This window comes from Rhinolophus ferrumequinum, chromosome 27 (assembly GCF_004115265.2).
Source record: "Rhinolophus ferrumequinum isolate MPI-CBG mRhiFer1 chromosome 27, mRhiFer1_v1.p, whole genome shotgun sequence".
NCBI classification, from domain to species: domain Eukaryota; kingdom Metazoa; phylum Chordata; class Mammalia; order Chiroptera; family Rhinolophidae; genus Rhinolophus; species Rhinolophus ferrumequinum.
Genome location: NC_046310.1, coordinates 3,601,907 through 3,626,057, shown reverse-complemented (window position 1 = coordinate 3,626,057; position 24,151 = coordinate 3,601,907). Strand labels below are relative to the sequence as shown.

Here is a 24,151-nt window from a genome sequence, read left to right as displayed (position 1 = left end):
AACAATCAGCAACAAGGACGAAATGTGACAAATACCCACATAACATGTATAATCTGATCATTTGATTATTTATCATGGGGCTTTTGAATACATTGAGGTGAAAAATAAGCTATTGTTTTTAAAAATTAATCAAAAATGTGTTCTTGTTAGATTATTTTTTTGTTTGTTTTCGTGTGTTTTTTTTGTTTTTTGGGGGGTTGTTAAAAATTAACTTTCTCAGCTTTGGTAGAAAGAAAAAGTGCTTTAGAGGAAAATAAAACAAGTGATTGGAGTTTATGAAACTACTATATTAATGAGAGAATATTTGACATAATTATTGATATTCAATAATCATTACTGGTATTATATCTGTACTACTTTAAAATTTAGATCTTATAATAAGATTACATTTTAAAATTAAAAAAATTTTAATTTAGATCTTATAATGAGATTGCTTTTTCCCTATGTATAAATTTAATTAAGTTCACAGAAATACAGAGCTTTCACATTGTCTGTAGATTGTCTGTAGACTCTAAAAATCTAGCTGTAAAAATCATGCTATTGTATTCTACATTTTGAAGAATAATACTCTATTCATTTTTCAACAGGTAGAGTGAAATGTTCAGTTCTATTCTTTGGGGTAACTCAAGTCTAACTAATCTAGCATTCTAACTGTTGTTACAAATATAAAAAAATGCATAATAAACATCTGATTATAGGCTGCTTAAGTAAAACTGTTATCTCAGGATTCTTAGCATACCACCCAATGGAATAAACGTTTGAGTGAGGAACAGCAGAGAATGGACAGCTAGAGTTTCAAAAGTGTTCTAGCTTAATCCTTATTTAAAAAAAATTTAATGTGATTTTCTAAAAGGTAAATTTTTATATTAATAACACATTTAACATATTAATCCCCCGTTTAATAGTAAAGACTTAATGATTGATAGATGGGGCAGCCAATGATTATTCCATTAGACACATTTTTAAAAGTTACAGGATTTATTGACTATGAAAGTGACCATCCATCAGACTAACACATTCCACAAATTTATTGTGTACATTGTAAAGATGTTGGTACATTAATATGCCTGAAAATGATCCCTTTCTAATTTCTAGTAAAATTTTTACTGGCTATAGAAGACGTATACTTCAAGCAAATATAATTTTTAGTACACTGGAAAACGAGGTAAATACAGTTCAGTCTTTACCAAAAAACAAACAAACAAAAAACAACATCGAGACAAATACATTTACTAATTCATAATTTTTCAGATTTTGGAAAGATAATACTATATCATATACTTTATAGTAGGTTACACCCCTAGTGGGCCTTGGATACATTTTATAATAAAGTTTAATATTTATTCAACGAAAAGTATGAGTATTTACTTTAATTGGAATAGTGAACATAAATGATCCATTCAAGTGAGGTTTTGCCAGCAAATGAGTTTCGTGAGCTTTTCAATGGCAGAACTGTAGTTAAAGGATGTGGACAGAAATATCGTTCTTTTTTGTCACCAAGAGTAGTATCAGTCCTCATGCATACAGTTTTTGTTTTTGTGAACCATGAAATTCTGATGTTTATAAAAATTCCCTTCAATAGACTCATACTGTTGGTGGTAGAAGCTCTTCTGTCAGGTGAAAAGGGCCAAACCCAGCTGTACCCTACGTTCCACGGGCTGGTTTTCCAGATGCTGGCTATACCCCCACTGTACTCTCTATCTGTGTTTATATAAATCCTCCTCCTCCCACCAATATACAGCCCAGCAGAAAAACCCGAGGTTGCATTCCAGATCTCGCATATATCTTATAATTATAATTATGAATATTCTTTGTCGTCATGTGTCTCCTCAAAGATGTTGGTGAAGGTAGACAGTGTTTTTCCTACTCCCCCAGCCAAAACAGTGACATAACTACAGTAATTATCTTTTCCTCCACATAGAATATGTGGAAACAGTGAAGACAGACTAAAAATGATACGGCATAAAAACCTGTGTGTGCCTTTAAGATGTAGTTTTTCAACTTTGTGAGGTCACAGGGAAGGAAGGCCGAGAGGATATATTCATCTATTCCTACTACATTCTTATGTGAAATGTTAACATGAATAGAGAATTCTACATAGCATAGGATGCAACTTGACACTTGGAAGTTTAAACTGCAGAACTGATCAATAAATCTGCCTAATATGACAATTTAGGGTATAAATCTATTAGTTGTTGTTTTTATCCATTAGAAATACATAGTTTAAATAGTCATAAAATGCTTTTTTGGCACAATACCCACCATAGTCTCTTTTCTTTCCCTCTCATAGCATGCATCTACATTCAGCTCTTTCAGATGGATGTGTTGGTGTTTAGCTCTCTCTGATTCGATATAACATGCTTGATAGTTATTTTTTTCAGTTCCTACTTTTCTTTAATAACTCCTGACTCTGGAGTATATGCCTTTTCCTTATTCAACTACCTTTGCCATCTCCCACCATTTCAGAATTCTTCAAGTGTGATTTTGGTTAGATCAAAATTCAGGGCATATTATGACTACGTACAATTTATAGATAAGCAGATGAGAAATGTGATTACTATTCATTTCTGCACAAATTTTTTGGTGGTGGTGATGGTAGTACCATATTCCTAGAGTCCTAACTGTCTTACTTTATTAATTTACATATTTTATTAATTTACATAAATTAGACATTTACATATTAATAACTCACCCTGAACTCTGTGTTACAAAAATGCTCGATGGTCCTATTTTTATCTTTAAGTATTTTTATGATAGGCAGAATGTAAATTTTCAATAAAAATATATGTGCCAAAAGATGAATTGAGTTCAATACAGGAAGACAGAAGGTGTCATGCGCACTTAACCCAGTTTGCTTTTATCGTCCCAAAGATGTGTGTTTTTCATATCAGCTAGAGGTATGGGGATTTATAAACATTTTCCTGAGGTTTTCTTTAGTTGTGATGGGAAGAATTGACCAAAATGTAACATGAAATGCTCCTTGATGGCAATATAGCTGCTCAATTATCCACCTCCTGCCTACACTGTGAAAAGCATACAACAAAGTCCGTAATAAAACCATATACTGGTATAGGATTCTCTTCTACCTTAAGAAATAAGAGCAGATCTCACGGACTCTCTCCCTTAAAAGAAATGTTTAATTCCCAAATCAGCCAAATCAGAAATAGCCAAGTTCTAGACTTTCCCATTCAGTATTTGGGATTTTTGCTGTCTAATAAATAATAACAAGAACAACATAATGAAAATCGCAGCTAAAAAAATCCCAAATGACTGACATGGATGTAGACCTGACCAGGGCAGCATTCACGGCATTCAAATTCATGAAAACTATAAATATAGTAAGAGGAGACCGTGATAATACTCTGCTGGATGGAAATCGATGTACTTAACCAAGTTCAAATATGAAATCGTTCATTGCTTAGGTGTAAAAGAGCTTGTCTTTTCTTAACCTCTAATCAGATAATAGATTTTTCAGATCCAGTATTCTTAAAATTTTAGACATATCTGACCAATCGGTCTTACATATTTAACTGTCTGGTATTTTCTCCTGTCAGTCGTTCCTGATTTTCTGTGATTTAGTCTTGCTTTTTGTGGTATGTATCACAGAGACCACAGCCAGTGACAAGCTCTGAGCTTGTCAGCAACAGGGATGGCAGTAAATTACACTTCTTCTAGCACTCCTGCAGCTACTAGAAAACCACCAAAAAGCACCTCAGAAAAACTCAGCTATTTCCTGCTGACCGCAAAATCACTTATTTAAATATCAAACTATAAATTTTAACAAAAAGAAAAAAAAATCCCCACAAAAAGCTACTCCATTACTCTTATGCTTCCTAGAAAGTTCTTCTTTTCTATCTATACTAGGATTCATTGATTTTTATCACAAATTGGTTTAATGATGACATGGACTACTAAAATGCATATGGCTGATCTGAGCCTCATTGTTGAGCTCACTTTGTATACAACCACAAAAAGAAAAGGTTGACCAAAATTTCAAATAATTTCAAGGTATCTGAAGAAGAAACATATTTCAAGAATATAAACCATCATTTATATTACATAATTTTATAAATATAGATAGGATGGTGCATTTAACCACATTTGTTGTTTCATGAAAGAGTCGAATTTAAAATGCCGTGGTTTACTAAGCATATATAAACTACTTAGAACCGTGTAACATGGCCAAATCGAACTGTGGACATGTCTGCAGCTGCACGCGGCCATCAGAAATTGTGCCCCGTATTAATAGACTCCAGTTTGCGTTGAAAATTACTGAGCTTTCCTCTGGAAAGGTATGGCACTGCCACTTGAGGTTTAGTCTGTAATCTAGAGTTCGGAGAGTGGGAGTTTCAGTACTTACTAACTTACCTGTTTTCATTGCTTCCCATGCTAGTCACAGGGAGTTGAGTATATTGGAAAGCTAGGTTGCTTGCCCCGAGAACATTCCCTATGCATCAAAAGGTTACTTAGAATTCATTTGCTTCCTGACAGTCTTCAAAAAATGAAAAATCCTAGATCTACAGACGACAGAGAGCCCCAAATCCACAAACCCTTAGCCAACAATATTTTGAGAAATTCTGACATAGTTTACTACACACATAGTTGGTAAGTTGTTGTGTTGTGTGTTTTTCTTTTCCCTAAAAACTGCCACTATGTGCTCAGACAGCTTTCTTATTTTTCTATGACATTTTTCAGACATCTGTTTCCAAGAATGGGAATGGCTGCATTCAATCAGATGAAATATTAAAATGAAAATTTTGATAGTTCCAAACCTCAGATGTAGTAAGTTTCTGGGATTCTGTCCTGTAGATCCCAATGGGAACATCTCCGGTGGTAGAACACAACTTCTGATAAAGTCGGGCGTATGTTCTGATCCATAAGTCATCCTCCGTGATTTTCATCTAGAATCCATATGAATGATTACATATTAACTTTTTAGGAAATAAAAGCCCAGTGGTTACTTTTTTATTTAAAGGTAGAATTTATTGATATTTTAATTTATTGGGGTGACAGTGTTTAGTAAAGTTACATAGATTTCAGGTGTATGATTCTGTAATACATCGTCTATAGAGCACATCGTGCGCTCACCACCCAGAGTCAGTTCTCCTTCCATCACCATATATTTGATCCCCTTTTCCCTACTTTACCATCCCTTCCCCTCGTACACTCTGGTAACACTAAACTATTGTCTGTGTCTATGAGTTTTTATTGATAATTTGAAATCTCCAAGTGTGTGCCCTGTCCTAAGTGCTTATCCATGTATTAAACTTATTTAGTGCACCCCATCCCAGCCTTACCCCTGGGGTTCACCTAAACTGAAGAAACCAACTACATTTGTGGCAGCATGACATTGGTTTAGTTCAATGTCAGGAGACAATAGTCACCAGTAATTACCTGGGCGGTGCTGTTTTGAATGTTTTAATTCCTAGAAGCTGTTACTGGTGTTTAGTGGACAGGATCTGCTGCTGCTAAAAATCTTAAAATGCGAAGGCCACTCCAGCACAAAAAAGAATTGTCCACCTAGAGGTCTACTAACTCCCATAGTGAGCAAGCTGTTAGCAGCATGAGCAAAGGCTTGCGGGCCAGAGACGTAAGTGTAATACTAGTCCCTCTTCTCTAGTCCGAAGTTTGAATTGTTGGCAGATCACTTCCTTAAATACACTTACTCACAGCAAACTCATTTATAAAACAAGGTTGAGCTGCATGATCACTGCTTTCCTCGACAACATGGCCCCCTGTGTCAGAAACCGTCAGCTTCAATTGCCAGCTACAAAGGAAAAACACCCATTCTGAAGTTTGTACAGAATGGCTACTTATCATGATTGTTCATTTAAAATAACGTTTTTCCTTGAACATTTTGTAAGAATTAAAAAACTATAATGCTAGTCTTTAAGCATGTATTGGGGGGAAATGACATAGAAAAGTTAGCCAAAGTACATTATAGATGGATTTCAGGCTATCAGAACAAGCGTCTATTCCAGGAGCTATTCACTTACAGAACAGAGGAACCCCGATCCTGGGGTAGTATCCAGTCCCAGCAGAAGTCTGGTGATAGAAATCATATAATCCTTCACAAATGACTGCAATATAAACAAAACATCTGCTTACGCATCTGAAATGTGTAGAACAGCTATGGGGTGTATACCGTGTCACTTCTAAAAGGTTCTGTCTCATGACACATCATTAAGCCTCCGTAAAAAAGGAAATAAAAATCTGTCTTGTCAGTGTCCTAAATGCACACGTACAGGAGATAGGGGAAGTAATTATTCTCTAGAATAACCCCATCTGCATACATTTTATGCATGCTCCTAGACATGAGAAAAACATTTTTAGATTTTAATAACAAAAATAAGGTTGGTATAAAATAGAGAAGATCATAAAAACTTGAAAGAACTAAAATTTGCAGTGAAATATTTCAACATGTTTTTTAGGCTTAAGCTCTATGCTAGTAGAATAAATTTCTAATAGTTAAGGAAATCTAAATATTAATTAGTTTAGTATTCAATATCATTATTAGACTATTTTATGTGTTAACATGTGAGATATATTTTGATATGTTGCTAAAACACTACTCGTTAGAGTATTAATGACACTTCCAATTTCTTCAATTTAGTCTTAGCTCGGAGTGAAAAGAAAAGCTTTCAAGAGATACAAGCACATTTTACCACAGCATGTAACAGTCAGTTAATAAATTGTATGAAATGACTGCCTACGGCTTGATCTTAAAGTGTTAAAAAATGAAAAATGTAAATGGCAATCTAGTTATTTTGCATAGCAAAGACTTTTAAAAGGTTATAATGCTTTTTAAATAAATCTACTAGACTACTTCCTTAATTACTAGTTTATTTTACCAACAGCTAGTGTCAGAAAACTAAACCTTTGCATCTAGAGGAGAACATAAAAAAACACAACCCTTCCCTTTATTCAGACCAAAGTAATGGCATGTTGGTTTTCAAAGTGTATTAGTCTCCTCGTAGTTTGGACATGAACATATAGGGGGCCACCAAGAAAAGCTGTGACATGCACCTTTAGAGAATAGTGTTTAACTTCATTTGTAACTCAGGGTATGCTATGGAAGAGAGATTTTTAAACAAATCCTCAGGCACTGAAGACTATTATTTTCCCAAATGAAAAATGGCAAGTACTCCTGAAAAAGAAAGTAAACTGAAGATTTGGCAAATGACTATTATAAATTATTTTAGAGTCAGATGTGGTAATATAGCTGATTTGTGTACTGTACTGTCACCAACACATTCCTTGTCCAGAGGTCGTTTGTTCTGTAGCTTCATCATGGCGTAGACAAAAGGTAGGAGAGAGCCAATACCATACACCCAGCCTCGTGTGCATTAAATCTTGCGGAATTCAGTCATAGAAGAATCTTTTCAGTTTCGCTTAGGATCTGTTTAATTTTAGTTTAGATAATACTTATTTTTTATGAACTGGTTTTCCGGCTTTCCAAAAATGTTAATCAGAAATTGTTAAAAATATAAAAGTGACCTGTGTTTCAAGTGGGAAGGAGAAAAGAGACTATCGAGAAGATGTAACAAAGAAAAACAATCATCCAATAAGTTAAAAAAAAAAGAAAAAAAGAAGGAGGAGAAGGAGGAGAAAGAGGAGAAAGAGAAGGAGGAGAAGAATCATAAGAAACTCAGACATTACGCAGGATGGGGTCATGTATGACAGGTCATGATCAGGAGTAATCTCATCAGGTGTCCGTGGCCTGAAGAGGAGAATTCCCACTGACCACCGGGTAGTTTCTGTCTCTGAGTGTGTCTCTTCTACACATGGAGAGTGATAATACTGCCTACATCAGAGTTTGCCTCGGGGAAGCAAACCCACTGATGTGTAGGATAGAATTATGTTAATAATAAATCACTACACAATGTAGTCATTCATAATCGTTCTTGAACACATAATGAAAACATTTATTCCCTAAGAAGATGGGCTTAAATGCTCATTAACCAAAATGATTAGGTGGCACGTTAGTTTATTTTAAAAATACAAGAATGCTTACTATGTAATTTTAGGAAATATATACACACACACACACACACACACACACACACACACACACACATATATAATTTCTAATATATGTTTTAACCCGTCCTTTAACTCTTTACCCATCTGAAAAATGGACAGCAATGTATCTCATTTGATGTCAAGGGAAGGTAAATAGGCAGTTAAGACTTTGAAAATTATTTTTCAAGTTCACTGTTTCTGCAATAGCGTTAGACAACACAGAACTTCTTGTATCCTATTGATAACAAATGGGAGATAAAAATGAAGAGAAAGAAATCATTGCTTTTCCGCTCCCCCAATCCCGACTTTACCAATCAAAATTGTGTGCCGGGTAATGGTGTTTGGGGTGGAAGCCGGGCCTCCTGCAGGGCCCATATAATGTGTCCGAAAACTCTGGGGTGAACAGAAGTGTTTGTTCTCCTGTGCTGGGTTCGTTCTCGCACTCATCTGGCAAAAACAGATGGTTTGTGACCTGTGCCATTTCTAGAGGCACATTAGTCCAAAGACCAGTAGAAAAACTTTCACTATCTTTGGATTAGTTTATTCAGTCAAGCATCACAGAAGAGATACTTAAAATATGTTATCCAAAAGTGAATAAGCACAACAAAATGTGCGAATGCTTCATTTGAGATGAAAGTTATCAAATAATTTACAGCCCTGTGAATAACTTTTCTCTTCATGGAAATATTTAGACATTGTCTGACGACTTGAATCAGAGAATATGAAATATTACTGCTATTCAGTTTATGGTAGAATTAAAAAATATTAAAATATATTTGTGTAAAACAACATCTCCATGAATCTCAGCTATGATAAAAACGACAATGTTAACTTTGCCATTCCAAAACAAACTAACTGGTTCTTAGTCATCGTAATATCATTTATATATTTTTCTAAAATAGGCAGTAATTAGCAGATATTTAAAATGTCCTCGGTTTATAAGTTTATTGGCATCAATTTTACATCTTATTTCAAAAAAATGCATATTATGGGAAAGTCTGATTTTTTTTTATTTAGTAGTTTTTTCTTAGCATTTTTTTCTAGTAATATAGTCCAGTAATTTAGTAATACAGTTTCGTAATTTAGTCTAGTAATATAGTAATATGCGACGTGCATTAAAATATCACAATAAACATTGTAGGACACTGGTGCTCAAGAATGCCTAAAAATTATTTCATAGATTATTCTGAAAACTAATGTTTTCTTACTAAGCATCTCATAGGCATATTTATATCATTAAATACGTGAAATGAAAATACTGAGTTACTTCCAGAGCCAATTTTGAGTTAATGTCTCCATGGGAAACACTAAGTATTTATTTAATGAAATGTAAGTGAAATATAAAATAGGCATTTTTAGAGAGGAAAAAGGAATGCCGCATACCTGGTAAAGAAGAGTATCCAACATACTGATGCTAAACACCCTCCCAGCAGCAAAAGGCAGTCGGAACATGAAGGCCAAGTTAGAACCTCTCTCTCGTTCTTTCTGTTCAAAGATTGGAAATCGAAAAAATGTGTGAGCATTCTATATTTTATGCTTTTGTACTCAGTTAAATTTTCCTGATGTCTGTTGAAGAAGATATTCTTATTATACAGTTCTTAGCTTTGAATGTGTCATTATTTCATTTAAAGTTGTATTTTTAATATGTCCCTTTAATTTTCATCGCCAAGGTGTCTTAATTAAAATATCCAATAGCTAAGAAAGGTTAATCCTTTAGACATTCAACGTTTATTTAGTTTTCATACCTGTTTCTGAAAAGGATTTCAGGTGATATAAGAAAAGGCACAAACACAATAAAATCATTTAATCGAACTTTTAAAGGACCCGAAAGCCACATGACTTGTGGTAGCACCTAGAAGATCTGAATTGAACATTCTCATCTGTGAGGACAAAACAGCAGGTTGGAGACCTCCCATCCAGCCGTGTCTTCCAGCTTCCTGTCCTGAGTTTTCATTTCTCTGTGTGCCCTTTAAGTCGTGCCAGCTACACCAGAGTGCAGCTAAGCTTCTGTAAATGAAAAGGGGGAGAGAGAGAGAGAGAGAGAGAGAGAGAGAGAGAGAGAGAGAGAGAGAGAGAGAGAGAGAGAGAGAGAGAGAGAGAGAGAGAGAGGAGAGAGAAAAGGAAAAGAGAGAGAAATAAAGTGTGTGTGTGTGTGTGTGTGTGTGTGACAGAGAGATGGTGTATGAGGGGTTCCTTTGAAAAATTCCGTTGCTATTCTTTCCATAAATGAAGACATGAGAGCAAATATTTGTATAAGATTGGGAGGGCTTTCTTAGGAATGCAAGTGACCCTTGTACTTAGCAAATGATAACCTCAAAAATGCTTTCATTCATTGCCCCGTTTCCTTTCCTGGGAAATACAGATCCAGTTAAGCAAAGAACAAGCAGCCCTTCATCTCTGGGCAATGGCTGGAAGCTCCTGTTCCTAATGTAGCAAGTTTAGGGATCCCCGGGGCAGGGGAGCCCCCGTCCACCTTTTACGAGGGAGCATTACTGAAGGCATGAGTGGGGAGATGAAGGCTACGTGTGGCTTGTCGTGATGATAGTATGACAGTGGCTAAACCCCTCAGCTCCCCTGGGAAAATGGGTAAGATTGGGGCTCGGTATGAGCCCTTCCAGGGAGCAAAAGCAGTTTCTCCACCACATCTGCCGTGTCTGTCTGGTTGAGGAGACTGACCAGACTCTAAGAATATCCTCGCTTGAGATGTGTAGACGGTAAAAGGAACAGCAGGCCAGTGGCGTCCCCATTTCTCTCTGTGTCCACTTCGTCATAATACATTCCCTAATTTATTAGCCTAGGTGACAAGAATGCTTGCTTTGAACGGTCCACGCAGGTGGTTTGGACATGACTAGAATTAGCTGCTTTTATTGCAGGGTTGCTGGGTTTTCCTATGAAGTGGGGACCAAGTCTGTTTCCTAAGGGGTGGAGAGCATCTTGGGTAGGACAAAGCCATGGGAGCTGAAGCCCGTGCTATAGCAAGTAGCTGCAGTAAAGGGCTGAGACCCCTGATAATTAGAGGTGCAACATCTGTTGGGGTCTGGTGGGAAACAGAAAGATTCCTGGGGTTCCACGTGGCTCCTCCACAGTCTTTTCCAGTGCCAGGTGGGGGGGAGGGTGCTGACCTCTGTCATGTGGCTGAAGAAGGACACAATCCTCTCCTTGTTTACTCCTCCAGCTAACCAGGCTTCTGGGGCACACCACAAAGCACACTTTCATGTTTTTGCATTTTTCCTCATGTCTTAATTTTTTACCAACGTTTGTTGTTTGTGTTTAATGTCAGGCTTAGCCGGAATAGAAATAAATAGGGAATGAATCTGTTCATATTTACAGCCAGAGAGTAGTGGGGTCTTGACGAAGGAGGGGAGGCGTAGGAGGGTCTCCCAGGGGTGACAGATGAGTGCTGGAGGAGGGTGGGAGGGGACACACAATGGCAGGCACGGCTGGAAGCAGAGGGCAGGGGACACTGGGCACATTTCAACATGTAGCGGAAGACACGGTATCGAATGCTGTTCAAAAATCAAGCAGGAGGAATACTGAGAAGAAAGAGCCATAATTTAGTGATTAGAACTGGATTGCAAACCCCGCTTCTCTCTGCTCTCTCAGTGGGCAGCCATCTATTCCTTGGCTTGAAATATTTCATCTAGAACTTCTGCACCCATATGTCAGCTTTCAGACGTATTCTCAACCTCCAGTCACGAATGTCAATCTGTGTACCTTTCTGTAAGCTAACTCTTAGGCTTTTACTGAAATGAATTTCTCCTCCTGGTGAATAATCTTCTAACTAATTGATCAAAGTTACTAACTAGTCAATCAGAGAATGTTAACGCTGCTCCCACATCAATTTGATGAAAGCACAAGGCCGATGATGTCACTTCTCCCAGGTCCTCACTTAACTGCACTGTGTAAGTGCTTTTCTTCCATATGGGGGAAAAAAAAGAATTAGAAATAACTAACACTTAGTCTTACTATGCAGTCTAGTTTGATTTTTGGGATACTATCCTTTATCTATCTCTCTGTATCTCAAAAATAATAATAATAATAACATATAGACTAGAAGTTACATGTTGGCAGCAAATAGTCCAGATCTGAACTGCAGAGGAGTTTCATTTGTCCTGCAGACATTTCCTGAAGTTTAATAAGTTTCCAACAGTTAACATAAAAGTCTGCATTTCTGATTTTTCAATTTGGAAAATCAAGTATCACAGGTCATGGCAACAACTGGTCAGAATTGAAAGTATCAGCTCCCTTTTAGATTCATTCTTAAATTAAAAATTATAAATAAATCAAAGAAAAGCTGTGCACACTTTACTTATTTTTATCACCTGCTTGCACTGGCACAGTCCTACGATTTCCACTTTGGAAGATAAGACACATAGCCTGAAATGACTCAAAGAACGTGCTAGCACATACTGTGTAACTAGTAACTGGGGTGAATAGTGATTACATCAGAAGTAACACAGTAAAGGAAAAAACACATTTTAAAATGTGTGTTAAAGAAAAAATTAGAAGAATGCTTTGAATTGACTATTCCCATGGCTTACGAAAAATTCTAATCAGTGCAATCAAGAAACATTTATCAATTAACTGTTATGTTTCAGGCACTGAACCACATTGACACGATGCATAGATAATTAGCAGAAGGGTCCATTTTGCAGGTATTTGTAGTTTTACGGAGGAAACAGACTTTAAGGCAAACATGTATGAAGCCATGTGACGTGAGCTACTAGAGGTCTATATAACGGGGGCTTGGGGGGGGGGTGCTGTCTCGATGAAATGACATCAGAGAAACGACATTGAGACTTGAAAGAGAACTTTGCCAAGCAAATAGGAGGCAGGCACACATGCCATGGGCATGATCTCATTACTTTTGCTCTTTTATAACATGAGAGATTTAAAGTATTTGTATTTTTTAAGCTAGGATTTGGAGAAAAGCAGCCACTATTCTTTCTGATGCTTTCTATAAAACTTTAAAATAAATTAGGTATCTTTACTTTAAAAAATAAAGGTGTGTTCTATACCATTTAATGTTATTCAAAAGCTGTAATTCATTAAACAGAACAATAATCTAAAAATAATTAAATCAGCCTAAATCAACAATAATCTGCATGATTAAGGAAAACCTGAAAAATAAAACAGCTTGTGAAATGCAGGGACGTCACTAACAAGAGATGAAGAAGAATCGGCACAGAAACAGTTGGCAGTTCCCATTGGGGGAAATTTTGGAACTAAAGAGATTAGGAAATAAACTTAACACAAGAATTAAAGGAGAGAATCCAGTCTATTTGAGTAGGTTATCACTGTAGAAATTAGGTTTTGACTAGTCCTGAAAACCAAAGTTTGCCTTATTTTTATTAAGCATAAATATGATAATTTAAGAGCTAGGCTTTAAGTAAAGAAGGCTATGAATTTAAATGTAATATTTAAATATCTAGTCCATGGAAGATAAACAAAGGATGCATAAACCTTCTATTGAAAAGTGTTATGACATGGAGGGCTGGGATAAAAATTATGTCATGGTTTTGGAAGATGAACAGGAGTTCAAATGAATGACTCATTGATGAATCTAGACTATTATTTTTCTTTTCATGCTATTTCCAAAAGACTGTTCCATATGTTGCCTTGTTAGCATAATGTCAGGTATGATCGAAAGGTGTGAATAACAAAAGTCACTCCTATCATTCAGGAAATTCCAAGGGTTTTTGAAGCCCTGTGTCAGGAACTAAGGGCAAAGACCAAATATGTTTTTCTTATTATAACACACTATTCATCTCACATTTTTATTACTTTGTTTCTTACCTCAGTGTGTAATTACCATATGATTCCTAAAGTGTAATTATGATCACGGGAATGGTGATAGTTCAAAAGCAATTTTAAAGAAGCGGTCTTGCAGAAAATTGTGCCCTAAGTATGAATAAAAGGCTTTTTTTTTTTTTTTTTTATGAAATGCATCAACTCAAGAGAAACGAAATAAGTCTTGAGAGGGAAATCAAATGAAAATTTCTCTTTTTTCTATTACTGTCTTCCTATTCTCTGTTTCATTGAGACACGTCACATGTTCCCTCTCTGCTTAGCTCTTGGGCAGTTTCTGAAGCCTGCTACACCTGCTTCATTAGCAGGAGTGTCTGATCCATCGTGGCCAGTGGCCAACCATGGAAGGATCGTTGGGAAAACAGTGACAGTTGGGAAAACAGTAACCCAGGAGAAGAGGGATAACAAAACAAAACAAAACAACTCAGCCACAAAAGAGGACAAGAAAAGAAAGCTCCAATGAGAAGGAAAATGCAAGCGAAAGCCCTGATGTTCACAAAATGTTTTGATCGATTTTATAAATTCGAAGGAAGTGGTGTGATCAATAGCGTTGTGAAAATCATGTGAACAAAGTCACTTCAAAATGGAGTCAGAGCTGCCATGCCAGAGGAATTGCTTTGCATGTCCTACTCCTCAAAACTTTAGAGAACTGGGCAAAATAACCTTTGGACTGATCCTAAAGCACCACTGATTCCAAACAACTGTTCGCCAAGATAACAAGGAAGTAGACATTATCACTACGGACTGAAAATTCAAGACATGCTTTAGAATTAGCATCACTGTGTTAGCTTATCTGCACCCATAGAAAGTCTTTCCTTCTAGTCATGTAATCATTTCCCTTCCCTTCCTCATAAACACCCTTTGCCTTCACCCCCTAATCAGAGCACTATTTGGGTGTCTGCCTGAATCAGTGCTTCCCGTCTAGCTATTGTTTTTATTAATCTCAAACAAACACTTGTTGCCTCTGACTTTGGCCTTTTATTTTTAGGTTAACTCTAGTTACTGGCTTTGCTTGTGGGTCTCAGCCAGTTAGTCCCACTTGCCACCCTGTCCACGTTGCTAGCGCCGTGTGACCTCATGGACGTCTTCTGTCTGGCACAGTCATGGCTTTAAATGCCTTTATTGCGTGGACTTGATAGCTATATTATCTTGCAAAAAATATATTGGACATGTCTTTAAGTCAGTCTCTTTATTCGGAAGCAGTACCTAACAACTATCTAACTGTGTCTATGGTAACTGTGAGCAGTGGTAAGACTCTACTCAGGACGTATGCACCCGGCTCCGAAGATGGAAATGAATAGACAGGGGTATAGAAATGACAATTCTATATTAACAATTAACAATTGGTCTCGCAGGAATTAGGGCAGGGTCTGGCATATAGATAATCAAAATTAAATTAAGTGAAAGAAAGAATGAGCCAAAAAAAAAGGAAAACGTCATTATTTCTGTCTCATATATTGTCAAAAACGATGAAGATGGCACAGCTTTAACAAATGATCACAAGTGTGAGATTGCATCTTACTTTTTTCTCTTCCACCAAATGCTCCCAATAGACTAGCATTGACTACATGCTGAATACAGAGACCATTTTCTCCCACGCTCGGCTTGGACACACCACACCTTTCTGTCCAGATGACTTTGCAGTTCCACCGGCTCCATGAGCATTATTTTGTTCCTTTCTCTATCCTACCCGCATCCCTGCTTTGAAAGACCCACATTAAATAAAATTTCCACTTCTCAGTAAACACTGACTTTGCTTTCCTGCCTCTGAGACATGGCTAAGGCTCACCTGAGGTGACAGTCTTCCTTCCTAGGTAGGCAAGAAACTCACCTTTGTCTCAGATTGTGTTGGTGACATTTGGGACGCTCACTTTCAACAAAGCCTAGAACTTATTCTAAGGCCATAAGGATTTCTGAACACTGCAGAGCCCTATATAAATATAGGTTTCTTGACATAGCACTTGTGATATTATCAATAAAGTTGACATTATAAATGAGTATATACACTCCTCTTGCATTTAACTCTTTCATAAATTGTGCTTTCAAAGTATGATTAATGATGACACAAGATATCTTCATTATGTTCACTTGTGATATAAATAGTTCCAATCCATCAATTCACATTTAAAAATGCGAATATATATAAATTAAAATTTTATGTATATAAATTATATATACAATTAAGATTTTATATATAATTATATCTAATTTATATCTAATTAAAAATATAAATTAAGACTTATAGATAAATATATATAAATTAAGATATATATATACATATACACATATATATAAATAAATTAAGATTTTAGCCCCCAAACAGCAATTCAAAACAGCATTTTTATTTTTACCATATCATGGCATTTTTTTCTATAGATAGAAATTTCCAGTTATTCTTTCAAACCAAAATAGTTAAATGCAACTTACCTTTTCCAGTTTTGAAAGAGCAAGAGAGTAACAGTCTTTGGCTCTGAATTGCATAAATCTCATGTTAGCTGGGTGAGTAAGCTCTGTGATAATACTGAGGCTGGAAAACAACCTGCATTTAAAAAAAAAAAACATTTGCATTACACTAACAATACAGTATGGTATAGTTTTATAACAACATATTTATGAGTGAGTGATTCTTAGCCTTAGGCTTAAACTACATGCAATTGCAACGGCAGGCAGTGCCCCCAAAACTGTTCTGTATAATGCAAGAAAAATGAGACACAATTTTCCAAAGATGATTTTTACCAACATTTTAGCACCATACCAAAAATAAATTCAGTAGCTTGGCTTTTATTAGATATTTTCTGTCTACAATTATGAAACAGCATAGAGGAGAAAGTCACAAAGCTGATTTAAGAAGTTACAAGGTAACTTTATGGATAATATCGAAATGGAAATTTATAAGGCAAATAGCATATCTTGGCAAAAGTTTCACATGATGCACTTATCGTCCAACACGTGAGTTCTTTGACCTCCTGTGCCTCCGTTCTCAGAACAGGCTATTGTCGATGCCAAACCTGGCTACAGTGAACTCCTGAGAAGAGGAACCGTTTAAGTGAAATAGCATTTTATTGCAATGAATTGAGGCCCAAAGCTCAGCTGACACTGTTGTTCTAAAAGGATCCTAAGAATTTTCACATGTCCCCTAGCTTTGCATTTTCTTTCTTCCCATTTACCTCCTTCCCAAACACATATACAGACATGCGTGCACACACACACATACACACATACATGCACACACATGCACACACACATGCACACACATGTACACGCACAATTTTTTTCCCCAGAAAAAAGGAGCCAGGTAACACCATTGCAAATGCCTTTTTATTGCTGCTTTTGTTGTTCAGTGGATTTTAGTTGGTGTCTATGCATCCTTGGCAGCTCCCTGGGTTCAAGTAATTGGAGATTCTCTGAGGCAGCCACTAACGGGATCAGCTTTGTTCTCCATACAGTTCGTCTTTAAACTCAGTTATGGCCACTTAAAATTCCTACCACTAGGCTGAACCCATCCCTTGAACTCAAGCAGTAGAACTGACTGAAAATATCCAGGATATAAATATCCTGTTAGTGGCTCAAAAACAAATCAGCGTCTCCAGCTTAGTCTTACTCTCATTTTATGTTTGTTCCAGTAGTAAGGGCGTTGATTTTGGTGGCTTTAGAGCAAAACACTTCTTTTAAGATGGAGCCCCATCTCTGAACTCCAGCTCTACCCTGGAGTTTGTAACTCCCTTAGCTCTGACTCCCTAATGCTGAATGATGAGTGATGATTTGCCAGGACCCAGGCCCTTCCTCAGGGAGAGGGGGCCTGCCTGGGGCTTGACAGCCTGAAAGGGTCTGTTCCCAGCCTGTGCCTTACCTTCCCTGATTACCTGCCCCACTGGTCTGGCTCCTTTGGGTGTTAACCAGCATCCCAGTTAAGACACTAAAAAATTCTTGAAAATACTCTTTCTGAGTGATCTGTGAAATTTGTATGCCCTGTGGTTACCTTATTAGTGGACAAATATTTGAGCCTTATCTAGTTAAAGCCATTGAAAACATGATATCATCAGGGGTTTCATGAAATCCACTTTTTATAGGAAGAAATACAGCCATTATTATGTGGCTTTCCATTTTGAGAGCAAATATTACTGTATATCTTGATCTGGGTGAGCTACAATACGTTTGATTGAAAGTATCAGCAAAACAGCAATCAGCACATAATTTCTTTTGCTGACTTTTTGTGTTACAGATATAATTTTGTTTGTAGTTCATTAGTGTTTACAATAGCTCCATTACCTTGAGTTGGTTAAGGAAACTCTAAATCTCACATTCTGTAAAGGAGGGGTGTTGTGAAGCTTAGAGATCTGGATTGTGAAAGACAGCAGTGAGATACACAGTAGGTACTGTTTCTCAGTTGTGATCGCATGACTGCTTCTGTAGTTCCCCCCCACACACACACACACACGCGTTGCTATTTCTCCTTGAAATGCACTTTCTTTCCTCCTCATTCTATGTATTTTAACATTCCAACTATTTAAAGTTCTTCTCAACTCTAAATGAAATGAAGTCTTAAAAAGGCTTAAAATCAGAATCGTTCTCTCCACACTGTGATTTATATGAATTATTACATTGTCTCACACCAATCTCTGGTTGGTTTTATCCATGCCTAGGCTCTCCTATGAAATCCTGAGAGCTAAAAAGGCAGTTACTCTCTCAGTAGAGAGTAATAGATTTATGCACCTTATATTTCATTAATTAATAAATGATTGTCGCAATAAATAATTTCTCATTCTTGTTTGTGAATTTGGGTTTAGTAGATAAAATTTTGATGAAGAGTATGTTGCAATGTAACTAGTTTATGTAGCGACACCATACAATCGTATTTTTTTAGGAGCTCTTTCTTCTCACTCAAATGATAGTAAGTTTGATAAAGTAGAGTTCATTTTTTTCAGAAACTTTTGAAAAATAGAAGAGTGGCCTGATGGAAAAAAATATCAATTGACTTTTGGGCCAGCACAACTCCATCTGCTAAGCTTAGGAAACGCCACCATCTGCCAAATCTCATACCATCTGGAGGTTCCAGAAGTATTTATTTAAGAAATATTTTAAAACAATGTAACTGGAAATTAATAAAGGGAACCTCAACTAAAATTAGGGTGGGGAAGTCCCCCAGCTCACACCCTACAAGTAGTAAATTACATCAAACAGGATAAAGTCAAGAACCCCAAACAGAAAGACCATGTCAATTACAACCTCAGTTAATTCAGTTAGACCCAACCGGAAGAGAAAGCTCTGGTCTCCAAGACGTATAAAAAGTATAAAGTGAAATTCCTGCCTTTAAATTCGACTCTATGAGCTAATAGAGGAAAAACTACAAATATTCGTAAATTATAAGGCTGTAAATAATTTTCTAAGGGTGATGAATGTGGCTGACTGTTCACAGATTAAGGAGACTCTAGTGAATGGGTAGCTTGTGAGAAACACCTAGAACACTGCTGAAATGCAAGGCAAGATAAGGAATGTATGCTGAAAGACACAGCTGCAAACAAATGAAAGTTTATTTAATCTTTTGAGATTTTTTTTTCATTTTCTCTGAGAAATACAGCTTTTATCTTTCATATGTAATATTGCTCTAACATTGGGTAAATTTGTGATTACTTGATCATATAATCTTTTTCTAACACATTATATCAAATACAAGTATACACTTCTGTGACTAGATATATTTGAAGTCTTAGTAAGAGTGAGTGATAATATGATTGACTGTATTTAAGTGACTTGTGGAGTTGAAATTAGATAAGACAACAAAATGTATGTGATGTGCCTGCCCTGTTCTGTATAAATAAGCCTATACCATTTATGTTATTTTAAACTGAGAACCTGACTGCATTATCTAAGTCTGCCACCTAGTGAAAATCTAGAACTAGATAATACTTAAATAGTAAAATGTTTTATTGCAGAGTCTTTAATATCAATAAAGTATTACTTGTATTAAATTATAATGTTTTATATTTATAAATTTGGTTGTCTAATAGATTTCGTTGTATGTCGTTAAAATGCTAATACTTTAAATGTATTTCTGAGCCTTAATATGACCTACATACCTTTTGCATATAGGACATTTTAGAAATCAAATGGCATAAGTCCCTTTTCCCTAGGTACTAGGGTCCTAATAAAGCAATAATGTAATTGAAAAATGATATAGTTTGTTCTACTTAAAACTTTTCTACAATTAATTTATGTTCTGACTCAGTGATGTAAGAATAATTGTGGAGATGTGTAAAATATCTATGGAATAGTTCTCTGCCATTCTTAATTAGTTCAATAAATATTTTTGATATGCCCAGTTATGCTAACCCCAATATAAAGATGAAAAATAGACCATATACTTTATTTCACAGGCCACTAGGAGAATTCAGACTGGCTGCAATTGTATATTAAAGAAAACCAAACAACCATAGACCCTATAAATTTGGAAAATGTTTCTAATACTTTAGTTTTTTAACTAAGCTAGTGTGTTACATTATAAATTATGATCTGTTGTGTGCCTGGGAAGGATATTTCTGAATAACAGGGGTTTACATAACAGATAGGTATATAGACACACTTAGATACATGAAACACTAGTTTTAGATTATACTAGGTAGTGTCAACACTAACACCAATATGAAGTGTTCAGTTTTGTTTGTGTCACCTAACTCATCTTCCTTAACCACTTCCAACACGGACACTCTTGCCAACTCAGTGTGTAAGAATCAGTTCCCTTAGAGAAGGGGCCCTAGTCTTGAATCCTAAATGGTCCGTTATTCAGCCACTGTGATTGAATTTCTGGTTGCCTGGTGTTACTTGTAAGGGTCACTGGATCCTATCTCTGGAATGTTGTCATCTGCCTCTAGGGAATGTCAGGCAAGGTGGTGGATAGACAACCTGAAAGGACAATACTGGGCGGGAGAAAGGAAACAGTGAGATCAGTGTCGGCTGGTAGTAGGTACTCAGTAAATATCTGTGTAGGGTTTCAGCACAGGAGTGATTATAATGATTGATCTTGGAATTGAATCTGGGTAACAAGGGAAGAAAAGGCCTTCCAGAAGGCCTTCTTGGAAGGCCACCTTTGCACGGTCAGTTACCACATGCATAACTGTCTTTAGTTATTCTGGACAGTTAGTTTGTTTTAAAAGATGAATTAGAGTCTTTGCACCTCTCGGTAAGATGGGGATATGTTATTATCATGGAATCAAAGTAATTTATTCTGACAACATATAATAAAAGTCAAATCAATAGAAATTTCACTATAATAGAAATAAACTCACAGGATGTTCAAAATTAAAATGGCATGTTTAATCGAAAAGACCCAGGATATCCTTTCCTGTTAAAATTATAATTAGCTTTTGCTAAGCATGAAGTAAAAAAAAAGTATGATTTGACTTTATATATTGGCCATAAATCTCATCCTTCTGAATTAATTTTCTACCCTGCAATTTCCTTTTTCATTCTCTAGAGAGAAAAGAATTGCTTAGATATGCCATATTTTAAACATGTGCTATGCTCCCTTTAAATGTACTACTTAATATATTGTAGCTCAGTAACATGTTAGCTGAGTTCTGATGAAGTGCCACATCATAGTAACTTTAGAGGGTGTATTTCTCCTTCTGGAACAAGAGGTTCTTGTACAAGTTCCGTGTCACTTTTCCAGGTGCTTTGACAGATTCTTTTTATACCTGATTTCCCGCCCTTACATTAACACTGCAAAAGGGCTCATTAATTTCTGAATATTTCTTATAGATGAGGGAAATAATTTCAACAAGGTTAAGAAACACGCTTGAGGTCACAGAGTAACTGAGTGCCTGCTGGAAGCTCGGGATGGAGGTTGTACCAGATGGAGTTTGTTCTGTGAGATTCCATGGCCTGTGGCTTTTTCTCCCTGCCACATGAATGTGATAATTATGCTACTAACGATCATAGCAGCTAATGTTTATTGAGTAATTGGAACCTACCAGACACATATATTTTTAACTCTCAAACAACCTGTGATTAAGACATTGACGTTTAGAGAAGGAAAGTAATTCGCCAGAGATCACAAAATAGTCATCGTCACGGAGACTCACACTGAGGCTCTCTCTTCTGAATTCTGAACTCAAACTACAAACAAATAATTATTCCCAGTATACGCTTTGCTACAATATGAAGCTCTGAGTTGGAGTGCAGGGAGATGACGACAGAGTTCAGGCTGTTTTATTTACTTTCGTAATGTGGTAGCTCAGATATTTCCTCTAGACGTTAGCAAAACTCGTAACACTGAAACAATATTTTACATATTTATGTTTTAAAATGAATCAGTCTACTTGACACAGATAGCTTGATTTAATAGGTGATTTTGACTTTGCTTATAGTATGAACTTTCCTCTGATCGGGATTGTTCATATTTACCCAAAGTTGACCAACGTGGGAATTCCTATCTGCGTGAGTTCAATTCAAGAAAGAGAGGAAAGTAGTCCGGAGAAGGTTGTGACTTGGCTCCTAACGTGGGTGAATGACCTGCTCATAGCCTGGCCACCTTTCATTCCGAGTTGCCCAGTGTGTACAAGCTTATCTTTGACCACTGCTGGGCATCCACCCGAAACTCAAACACGCACGGTCCATCACAGATCATGGCTGGTACCGCACACAATGTTTTAGAATTTATTCTTGTTAAACTATACAAGAAAACAGATTTATCATTCTGTTCATTTTTAGAAGACTCACTGACGTGGTGTTCAGAATTTAACTTCACATTGCGCCAGTCATGCAGTAGGTGCTAAGTAAGTATTTGTTCTATGGTCAAAAGAATGAAGATAATTTCAGGGTTAAGTGTCTCATGTTCATTCCTTCTACAAAGAGTCAGAGTGAAATATCTCACAGAAGCTCAGCAGGAAGTAAATGACAGGGCAGCATTATTAAGACATGTACCTGAAAAACGTCTGCAAATGGTAGAGCAACGTTCTCATGACACTTACCTGAAAAGGGTCTGCACGTTTACAATCGTTTTGGCATCTGCCATGTAGTCTTCTTCAGCACTCATGGTGCTCTCTTTGTCCACAACCACCATGTTGGCAGCAAAAGTCACTCCACACCTGAGTAAGTCATCTAGGCTTTGATAAAAATCAAGAGAAAAGGGGGCTGTCCGTAAATCACAGTAACAGGATTGATGCTCAAACTTGCTTACCCCCCCGTGCTTGGACAGGTTGCCCTTGTAGGTGGCTTTCGCAGGGTGAGCAGGGCCAGATGTTGTCGGAAATTACCATATGATACTCTCTACTGATATGAAATCAGTTGTGTTGGGGGCTCTTTAAGTTTCATTATTTTTCAACTGTTTCAAGCATATGTGTTAGGAATCTTTAATAATATTTATTAATTATATAAATAAAATATGGAAAACACCCATTTTTCAATCAAATAGAATAGAACAGGTAGAACCTTGTTTGTAACAGCACACTATTTCAAAGACATGTTTACATTTTTTTGTCCCTACGGTGCTTTGTGTAAGAGTAGAAATGAATCCTTATGCTAATTTAGATGGTCAAGCCTAATAAAGAAATATAAACTGGGAAATGTTTATTTTTAAATTTATATTCTTTCTTTGTGTAAAGCTACGTGCTACAGATAGGTCCTATACAGCCAAGAGCATGGGAAATATATAAATATCAGTGGTATTCAAGCCTACCGTTCAGCCAGCCTAAAGTTTTTGAGCAAGTGATTGAATGAGCTGGTTTCTTTGGTTGCATTAAATAATTGTGCTAAACTAGGATACAAGTCCCTAAGAGTTATAAAAAAAGTCAGTCTTTCCCCCTGCTACTGATAAAAACTTGACCCAGCACTGAATTAAAAGAAAATGTTACCATTGGAGCTGAAACAAGGAAACCATTATCTTATTGCCTCTGCTTCACATGAACTAGAAAAATAGAACTGAGTTGGATAAAAGACTCAACTTGAATGAGTGTGAGACTGTTAAGGTACAGAGTTGATTGAAGACAGCTAAGAAGAATTGGGCTAATTGATTTCCACAGCTTCTGATTTAAAACAAGAATTGTAAAATTTAAAGAACAGCAGTCCCTTCTAGATTCTTAAATTGAAGAGTCAGTTGTCTGAAGATCTTTTCCAAGTGCATGATGATGGCTGAACTAACCATGTCACGTGAAAGGGAGTTGTTTTCCTTTTAAGGAAAGCGGAGGCAGGATTTGTTACTCTGTTATAAGGCAAGAGGATATTACCAAAGCTCTTTGAGCCCAAAGTCCCCAGGAGTAGTCCAGAAAAAATATTGTGCTTGAATCAAGAACAACGTTCTGTGGCAGAGATTTTATGGCTAAAACTG

At 36.5% G+C, this 24,151-nt stretch overlaps 1 protein-coding gene across 7 annotated transcripts in view; it reads right to left on the bottom strand.

The window, feature by feature from the left end:
* Nucleotides 1-24,151, bottom strand: part of KCNT2 (potassium sodium-activated channel subfamily T member 2) — a 224,785-nt gene that overhangs the window by 24,824 nt on the left and 175,810 nt on the right. For 6 of the 7 annotated variants that reach the window (XM_033099848.1, XM_033099854.1, XM_033099849.1 and 3 more), the window contains 5 exons: nt 22,797-22,931; nt 16,258-16,369; nt 9,406-9,507; nt 5,997-6,080; nt 4,773-4,901 (listed from right to left, as the gene is read on the bottom strand). In XM_033099848.1, the coding sequence (XP_032955739.1) occupies nt 4,773-4,901; nt 5,997-6,080; nt 9,406-9,507; nt 16,258-16,369; nt 22,797-22,931 (562 nt within the window). The remainder of the gene's footprint in view (nt 1-4,772; nt 4,902-5,996; nt 6,081-9,405; nt 9,508-16,257; nt 16,370-22,796; nt 22,932-24,151) is intronic. The other variant, XM_033099851.1, reaches the window with a different exon arrangement.